Source organism: Magnolia sinica, chromosome 11 (genome assembly GCF_029962835.1).
Source record: "Magnolia sinica isolate HGM2019 chromosome 11, MsV1, whole genome shotgun sequence".
In the NCBI taxonomy this organism is placed as follows: domain Eukaryota; kingdom Viridiplantae; phylum Streptophyta; class Magnoliopsida; order Magnoliales; family Magnoliaceae; genus Magnolia; species Magnolia sinica.
The window spans coordinates 29440924-29450868 of record NC_080583.1 but is presented as its reverse complement, the minus strand read 5'-3'; the positions used below and the strand labels follow the sequence as shown (position 1 = coordinate 29450868).

Sequence of the window (9945 nt, the reverse complement as noted above, 5' to 3'; positions counted from 1 at the left end):
CATCAGCTAAATTATAAAATCCAATCGATCGATCTGAACGGTCCATTAAGTCCAAAATTTAACTTATATGCTGCTATGTGAAAGTACCACTGATTTGATTATCCATTCTATCCTTGATCTGGACTATTTTCTACAGCCATACCTTAACCAATTCATGGAGGGAATGGTTAAAAATGTCTAACAAAACTAATTATTTAGAATCATAAGCAAAGAAATCCATGATGGGTACTAACAAATAGATGGATTAAATTTATGATATTATATCTTGACCGTCCAGATTAAAGTTTATTGAAAAAATGGTTAATATTTGTCAGTTCGTTGTGATTTTTTCATGGTATTCCTTGAAATGTGCAATGAATCCAATGAACGGTATAGATCAATGGATTAGATAGTTAAGTGTCCAAATACAAGTAGGATCACTATAACTTACTGTCCGCATTTGTCATTTGATTATACACAACCATACGGGTTTGTTAGGTTGTAACGTTAGCCTAATCTTGAAACGAGCCTCTCGTTGACTCTATCTCCGTCATGGTGTCCCTAGAAATGCAATGACCACTTATCAATCCTACTATTACCAATGTGGCATGTTTGCATGAGATCCGGACCGTTCATCTGGTGGGCCCACCTTGGACATCCCATGACACCAAAATCCATGTCAGGAGAGCCATCAGGTGGGCCAAACATGTATGAAAGAATCGACCAACGGTTCACATTTATCACAAAAAAAAAGTAGCCCCACTTTTCAAAACCATAATAAGTATACAAAATGGCCCACCAAGTGAACGGCCTGCATATCACACACACCTGCAGCATTATCACTTGTGCGGATTCAGATGTACAATGAGTAGCCCAATAGTCACAGATACAATCTCGTGTCTGTTAGTTTGACAAACAAGCTTATAGATTCCTTCTAAATTTGGAAGTGGGCGATGAAAGCTGCACCCACGTTCAACCAGAAGCAGGCTCACCCAATCTACGAAAACGTCAACTTCCCTTACAATCATGCCTTCTTTAAAGATTCTCTACACCAACTGGCAACATGGACCATTGATCTTATATATTCCATTTTTCTCTTCCACCCAATATCTCTCTCTCTCTCTCTCTCTCTCTCTCTCTCTACTTTCCGAAATGGGCCACTCCAATTGCAATGTATTCTGTTTGGCGATCGTATTGAGCATTTGCATTTTCGCTGGATTGGGATCCGCTCAGCTTAGGCAGAATTACTATGCGAACGTTTGCCCAAACGTCGAAAACATAGTAAGGAAAGCTGTCACTGCCAAATTCCAGCAGACGTTTGTCACCGCACCAGCCACGATTCGTCTCTTCTTTCATGATTGCTTCGTGCAGGTACGTATAGATGATGAAAATTGAGATCAGCTGGTTTGCGTTAGTTTCACACTTATTTCTGCTAAGTGGACCGTCAATCATGAATGGCTATACTTGTTTGAAAAAAGTGATTGACCAGCTGTCTGGCCCACTGAATTTTAGACATGGTGAAGCCTATGTTAATGGGTTTTCTTTCTTTTATTGGTTTGATTGATATGTATGTGATGAGGTCCGTGATCAGGTTTTGGTTATTTTTGCGAAGCAGGTCATCAATCAAGAACAGTGATAATGAAAAGAGCAAGTGGGTGCACCAAATGGATTTTTCTTGCGCCCTGCGCCCTTCAAGCCGATAGTATCTGAAATTTGGACTTGGGTCAAGCATAGATTGTGATTTTAGGGCCCGAATTTGGCCAATTTGTTGTCTGATGTCATAAATCTATATGTAATTAGGTCCGTCAATTCTATTGATGGGATCAACAAATTAGTAGAACCCATTAAAAAAATTTTAATTTTTGGCCTTTGCTCGGTGGACAGTTTTTAAGTTGAAATTGATATGATCGAAGGTGGCAGCTTCAATCCAATTAACAAATGACACTTGATATGATTGAACCTCCCACCAACTAACTTGTGATTTTGTTTTCTATTTCTGTTTTTAATCTATTAAAGGGTTTATGGTTGGAGATTAGGGTAAGAAAACATGTCTAGGTCTTTTGGAGAACAATGAGAGTTCAAAGCTAGGTTTTTTTTGGGACCCAGGTGCATTCTTCATGATGAGCTTTTCGATTTCTTGTAAACATTAATTACACAATTAAATATGCTATCGCTTTTCAGTTGTGATTTTGTCCTGTGAGTGTTATTCGATGTAAAACCTTCCCCAGGTCTCCCATCACGTTTTAATTAATGGGTTTCTTTCTTTTATTGGTTTGATTGATAGGGATGTGATGCGTCCGTGATCATCGCATCAACGTCCAATAACAAAGCGGAGAAGGACAATGAAGACAACCTCTCATTGGCTGGAGACGGATTTGATACAGTGATCAAGGCCAAGGCAGCCGTTGATGCCACCCAAGGGTGTAAAAACAAGGTCTCATGCGCCGACATCCTAGCCATGGCTACCCGCGACGTCATCGCTCTGGTCATTTTCTCTTCTACTTTTTTCTCTTCTTCTTTGATGTCATTTTCTACGTTGCATAGAGAATATTAATGGTTTTATATATTCACCTTCAGACGGGCGGGCCATCTTACCCGGTCGAGCTGGGAAGATTGGACGGTCTGAGTTCGTCGGCGGCAAGTGTGAATGGGAAGCTTCCTCAGCCAAGCTTCAATCTAAATCAGCTCAATTCCATGTTTGCGGCAAATGGTCTCAACCAAACAGATATGATCGCTCTTTCAGGTGAATTTCAGTGCAAATGTACATGCTTTCTTTTACAATGTGGCAACTCATTTCCTAGATCTGGCATACCTAGACGCAGATCTGGACCGTCCATTTCGTGGGCCTCATTGTGGATGGAGCATAAGCTATTCTAATACTTTGATTGGAGATCATAAAATTGGAAGTCAAGAAGAAGATGGTCTGGTCCACTTTTCGCTGGGAGATATCGTACGGTTAGGATCAAATGATCAGGGTTATTTACGGTTGAGATCAGTCTGATCAATGTATTTTGGATGGTCCGGATTTGCGTTCATGTATGCAGCCTGAGTTGCCGGAAACGTATTGGCTACTCGCCCTTCCACCAGCCAATGGCTGGTGGTCGGTGCTTTGTGGGCCCCACCATGATGTATGTATTTCATCCATGCCGTACATCTATTTTTCTAGATCATTTTATGGTATCAGACCAAAAATTAGTTATATCCCAATCTTAAGTGGACCACATTTCAGAAAAATGTGTTGAATGAGCGACAACCATTAAAAACATTTTGGGATCCATAAAAGTTTTGGATCAAGATGATCTTTGTTATTTTCCCTTCATCTGGGCGTGTATGACGTAATCAACAGATTGGATGTCAAATAAAAAGTACAGTGGGCCTTAGGAGGATTTTAATGGTGGATATCCAATCACTATTGTTTTCCTGTGGTGTGGTCCAACTGAGATTTATATCCCTCTCATTTTTGGAGTAAAACCCTAAAATGATCTATAAAAATGGAATAACGGAATAGATGAAACAAATACATCATGGTGGGGCCCACATAGCACTGACCAGCAGCCACCGGGCTGGTGGCATGGGGAGCAGCCAATCCGTTTCCCGAGTTGCCACAACTTAGCAAGTTATGGTGGGCTCACATTGTTGTCCTTCAGATCTTCCAAAACAACAATCAAAGGGGGATTGTGTGAGACGTGGCCACATCTTTGCAAAGTGCACACGCGTTTTCAATTCTGACAAGTGGGGCCAATGGATTGTTAGCCGTTGGACTGTTGTGTCCCACCGTTGATGGACTATTCGCAAAAATACCCTTGATAGGACAATATTCACCTTTCGATCTGTGGCCTACAAATAGACACTTGAAAAGGTAAATACATCAATACACATTTAACTAAAAAAGATCCTAGCATTGGTGGCTGGGATCTTCCAATCCTGAGATTTTTGCATCAGTACATGGTGGGACATAACGGACAGATGGAAACGGATTGGCCGCTCCCTCTGCCACTAGCCCGGTGGCTGATGGTCGGTGCTCTGTGGGCCCCACCATGATGTATGTGTTTCATCCATGCTGTCCATCTATTTTTCTAGATAGTTTCATTGTAGGAGACCAAAAACGAGGTATATCGAAATCTCAAGTGGACCACATGACCGAAAACAGTATTGAATGAGCGTCGAAACATTTAAAACTTTTTGGGGCCATAAAAGTTTTGGATCAAGCTGATCTTTGTTTTTTCCCATCAAATGGGTCTGTATGACCTAATCAATATATTAGATGTCAAGTAAACAGTACAGTGGGCCTTAGGAGGATTTTAATGGTGGATATCTAATCAATATTGTTTTCCTGTGGTGTGGTCCACCTAAAATTTATATCCCTCTCGTTTTTGGGATCAACCCATAAAATGATCGGTAAAAATGGATGAAACACATACATCATGGTGGGGCCCACAGAGCACCGAGCAACCACCAGGCTGGTGGCAGGGGAGTAGCCAATCCGTTTCCCTGTAAAAGATCGACTGAGTCCAAATCTACCAGGTTAGGTCCAGCCAGAAGATAACTTACAACATACTTAGTGAAACTGAAACCCAACCCTTCCAATCGGTTGGACCCACCTGAGGATCTCGTATTGCTAAATATTAGCCCTATATACTAATTACGTAGGCCACTTAATAGAAAATAATTCCTAGTCATTGATAAATAGCAAAGTAAAAGTTGGACCTATTCAATGAGTGGATGTGGGTGATTTTTATGTAAAAATGGCCCTCGTTACGAGTCCTACTTACTGGACAGTTGGATTCCGTATGCACTTAAAATGTTCGAAGTTATCAGCTAGGAGGACCATAACTTGCATTTCAATAGGTTGAACTTGAGGGAAGCGGATTGACTCGGATTCGGTAGTGACCCCTCCAGTACCGAGCTCAATGCTGGTCGGTACTGGAAAAGCTCCTTGGGCCCACCATAAATTTATGTGTTTTATCCACACTACTCATTTCTGTTACGAGCTCATTTTCCGATGTGATCCCAAAAATGCGGAAGATCCAAAGCTCAAGTGGACCAAACCACTGGAAGCAGTAGGGATTGAAGGCTCACCATTTAAACGTTCCTATAGGCCACCGAGATTTTATTTATTTATTTATTTATTTCCATCCAACTTGTTTATAAGATTACACAGACCCCTATGAGCAGAAAACATAAAAATTAGATTGATAAAATAACTTCTATGACCCACAAGAAACTGTCAATGGTAAGCATCCAAATCGAATTTAAACCCAGTCAAGTATAAGTCACCCAGCAACTCCACTCGGCTTGACCCAAAATCGAACTTAGTACTGCCTCGACTTGAAACTGGGCTCGTACTTATATATTAAAACAAAATTAGGTTTTGAATGGATGAAGAGGTTACGATGGAGAGACTGTAATTCTGACAAGTGAAACTAGGCTTTGAGTTGTGATTTAGACTGTGGATACCCGCTGCACCTGACCCAACTTAGTGCTGACTAAAATCGTCTTGGTATTTATGACCGGGTTGGACTGGATTCGGATTGGTCTATGCTAGGCCTGGACTTGGATCTGGTCAGGCATGCTAGACTAGGTACTGAGTTGGATCCAGTTCAGATCGGGCCTATTTCAAAGCCGGATCCAGCCGGTCAACCCTCTCATGGTCTGACTCGACGCGATGCCAAGCTCTAGATCTCACCAATTCATGACCAGACGAGTTTTTCATGAAAAGCTGGTCGATTTGAGTCGACTCGGATGAGTCAAGTCGAGTTTTGAACTATGCCATCTGGATCGTTGGTCTAATCACTACTGTGATTACCTGATTTACCATTAAAAAAAATCATGTCTTTGCAGCGGCCCACACACTGGGATTTTCTCACTGTAGCAGATTTGCCAACCGCGTATACAATTTCAGCCGCACAAACCAGGTGGACCCCACGCTAAACCGGTCCTACGCGAGCCAGCTTCAAGACATGTGTCCCAGGAATGTGGACCCCACGATAGCCATCAACATGGACCCAAATACTCCTAACAAGTTCGACAATCTATACTACAAGAACCTCCAGCAAGGAATGGGCCTCTTTACATCTGATCAGGTCCTCTTCACAGATGCAAGATCCAAGCCCACCGTTATCACGTGGGCCCAAAACTCCGCAGCCTTCCAACAAGCCTTCATCTCAGCCATCACCAAGCTGGGCCGCATCGGAGTCAAGACCGGATTAGGGGCAATATCCGACGCGATTGTTCGGTCTTTAATTAAAAAGAAATTTATGTTTCACCTCACTTTGGCGCAATGTCCCATCCCCCTCCTCATCTAGACCATAAGATATATAGATCGGACCATCCTAACCGTCCAATTGCTGACCATTAAATCAATAGTTAAAATAAGATGCTTATTGGTCCAATTCAGTGAGCAAAATCAATGGTTATGTTCGTCCGATTACTGTGATTTTTTTGGATGTCATTGAACCTTTGTGGGTCCCACAAATTGGGCGGTCCACAACTGAATAAAAACGTGTTATGTGAGGTTTTGCTAGTCTGATAGTTTATTCAAGTGAGTGTGGCCCATCATCAGAGTGTCCAAATTTCTTCTAAATAATTTGAACGGTTGGCAAAACTGATTGAATTCTTTTAATCTAGAGTCTCTTCTGCCTTTTATCGTTTTTTCTCGTGTCCTAGATGCTGTGATTGTGATCAGTCATTGAAAGATTAGATTCCATCTAGAACGATCCGGAAGTTTCTGTAGTGGGTGTTCCCTCACCAGTGTCCTCCACTGTTACCTTTGGTGGGGCCCACCTGAGTTATAGATGGGCTGGATTTTTGGATCTAGGCCTAACATTGGTAGCGCATCTAATCTAATCTACGGGTAGGATGGAACTTAGGAATCATGGTGGGCTCCACACAGATCAAACTTATGGTAGTTACTAACTGTATGTGATCATTTCTGATTACTCGGAATCGGGTCCATATGTGACGTCGATCTAACGTACAGCAAACTGCATGATGGTATGGGGGATGTTGGGCTGGCCCGTCTGGGTCGGGTCGTGACCATGGGTGGCAATGGGCCGGGGCACTGGCCAAGACCCAGCCAGCCATAATTCCTTTAGCCCTGACCCTAGCTCGGCCCTCGCGCTAACGGGCTGAAAAGGCCTTAGCTAGGGTCTTGGCCCCTGATGGGCCCACCGGTCTAGACAAGGAAAAGAGTTGAGCATCAATTTTTTTTTAAATTATTTTTTAAATTTTTCTTGGGAGATCCTCTGCCTGCGGTAAATCTTACAAATAAACGGTTAGATAATTGAAACATGACCTTGAATTCAATGATAATATTAGATAATTGAAACATGACCATACAATGAGGTCAAGCTGCGTGAGCCCCACCATGATGTGTGTTGAACATCTACCCCCATCAGTCAGATGCAACATGCCATAGTGGGCCATGGGTTTAAAACTCAAGTCAATCCATGACTTGGGTGGGCCACAGCACATACAAAAGTTGAGAGGGGTTATCTTCCCATTAAAACATTCATAATCATTTATTAGGCCCACTAAGATGTGGTTCTCCATACCATCCATTGTCTATGTCCCACTTGGATGAGGGGTCAAATCAAATTTCAGCTGTATCCAAAACTTAGGTGGGCCTCACAAAGTACTTTTATATGTTTTAGGCATGTCCCACCCGAATTCCGTATACTGTTGACTTTTAGGACATCCAATGACTTAAAGGGGGCCCATCAAATGCACGGTGTTGATGTTTGACACACATTACGGTGTGGCCCACACACTGGACCTCATGGGAAGTTCGGGTGAGGTCGACCTCATAGTTCCATTTCCACACACACACACACACACACCATTAACGGGTTTCTTTAAACAATTATACAGATGACCAACTTAATAATTTGATCAGGCCAACAGGCCATTCATCAATGGCCCTGGCCCATCCCAGCCTGGGCAAAGTTTAGGGATCAAGCCCTAGACCTAGAGGCTGATCCTCCAGCGGGCCAGCCCATTTCCACTCCTAGTCGTGGCCCCATATACTAGACAGGGTAAGGCCTGTGGGTGGTGGACAACCTACCAGCTTGGCTGGTCCCGAAATAAGAAAACAGGTTGAGCCCAGTCCTGACCCGAGTATGGCTGGGTCAGGCTCTGGCTGGGCCCGACTGTTGCCATTTCTAACCATTAATTGGTTCGCAATAAGCCAGGATTTCTACGCTAGGTTTATCAGTGGATGGTAATCTATACGAACATTTAAAGTGGGCTCGGCTCACTATCAATGGATGGATGGAAATATTGGTAAATAACCCATAGTTTAAAAACCCAAAAACTCGACTCGAGTGGATGTTTATTCATGTTGGCTTCGACTCAAAGACTTGACCTGACTTGACTCGATACTTAATAATAATCAATTTAACATAGTGAGAATAAGAGAGAAGAGATAAATAATTATCTTTGGGAGTTGTATTAAGAAACGAGAAAATAGGCAAGCAACTGTTACACCATGCTGGTTGAGCTTGTTGTGCCTTTGAAAGAGGCTGTGGGTTCAACTCTGCCGTGACTTTTTACTCATTTTATTAAAAAGATCCTTGATAAGGCGAGTTACACCTCTGGAGTTACAGCGGGCCATGTCAAGTTGACTGGTTGACTTGATGAGTCCAGCCGAGTCACTTTAAGATTCCTGTTTAAAAGTGACTTGTGATACATCCTGAGGGTTGCACACCCTAAGTATAGGGTTGTCAAGTAGTATTAACTCTGAGAGACCGGCGTCCATACACAGTGAATGTGAGAACGCAACTATAATTAGTTTAAAGTTAAGTTTAACATTAAGAATTCAAGTGAATTAAGATGAGTTAAAAATCACAAAGGCAACATCATCATCACATATCCACTAATATAAATATTTGAATATAATGCTGAAAGGGAGATACATATATCGATAATCAAAGCTCTGGAAGATAGTTGCACACTTCAAGCTCAATGTTGCTACGACCCAACGCCACCTGCACGCATCTATCGTGCATAAGCTTATAAAAAGCTTAGGGGGTGGTGTAAGTGTGTGCGTAAGATAAGTGTCAAGTGTGCAATATCAGAGCAATGCGAAAACATACTAGTAAATCCATAAATACCATCAAAGTATGCAAGTGAAGACATAATAAACCAAATGCTATATACTGAGGATATAATACAATATGCGATGCGAATGAAATAACCAAGCTGGAGTGTGAAGTTGGGATAATAGCATGTAGTATCGCAGTGCTGTGGGGTCCAACACAAGGGACTTCTATCTAAACCAGTCTCATACCTAAATTTGGATAGCTAGAGTCAATGTGGTAAACTCTTGATCTCAGGTTGATCGCATGCCCCAACCAAAATCCTGGACGCGAGATTCGGTAATCGGGAACTCTGTGAGCCCGGTTTCTGAGTTTGGGGCGTGACAGTTGTTGATATCAGAGCATAACTTGGGAATACCTGAGGATAACATCATATATCTGCTAATGAATATCCTTCACTGCATGATTGTTGAGAACTTAGAATGATTAGATCCACGAGTTTAAATAACTTAGAAACTTTTGATATAGCTCCCTATCGTCTGTGCCTTCAAGGGTTCTCAAGGCTGATAAACACTTTGTTCCCTCTTTCCTTGTTTGCCCTGCGAGATAATAAAAATTTGGAGGATGAAATTTCTTTGTAGGAGGGGAGAGATGTAAGACCCTTAACATTAGTATCCGTTTTGTTCCGATAGGTCCCGCGGTCCTACCGGTTAAATCCTAGCGACCCGCGACCTGTAAATTTTGTTTGCGATCATCCTTAAGTCTCATTATGTAAACCAAACCCAGATCGACCTGAAACCTATACCGTTGCGACTGCATCGACGTCGCGTGTCGTACGTGAATTCGATGTGTACATCGAAGATATAGGCCGCAGCCTAATTGGACTGTTGATTGTGTTTTGGCGGGACCCACCTATCATAATGGCACATTT

At 42.4% G+C, this 9945-nt stretch overlaps 1 protein-coding gene across 1 annotated transcript; it reads left to right on the top strand.

Annotated features, from left to right (window-relative positions):
* The first annotated feature begins 1112 nt into the window (after positions 1-1112).
* On the top strand, positions 1113-6249 carry LOC131218328 (peroxidase 51-like). The gene is given in 5 exon segments (XM_058212970.1): positions 1113-1350; positions 2264-2464; positions 2557-2722; positions 5821-6183; positions 6186-6249. Coding segments are annotated over 5 exon segments (990 nt in total). The 5' UTR covers positions 1113-1131; the 3' UTR covers positions 6227-6249.
* The last annotated feature ends 3696 nt before the right edge of the window (positions 6250-9945 follow it).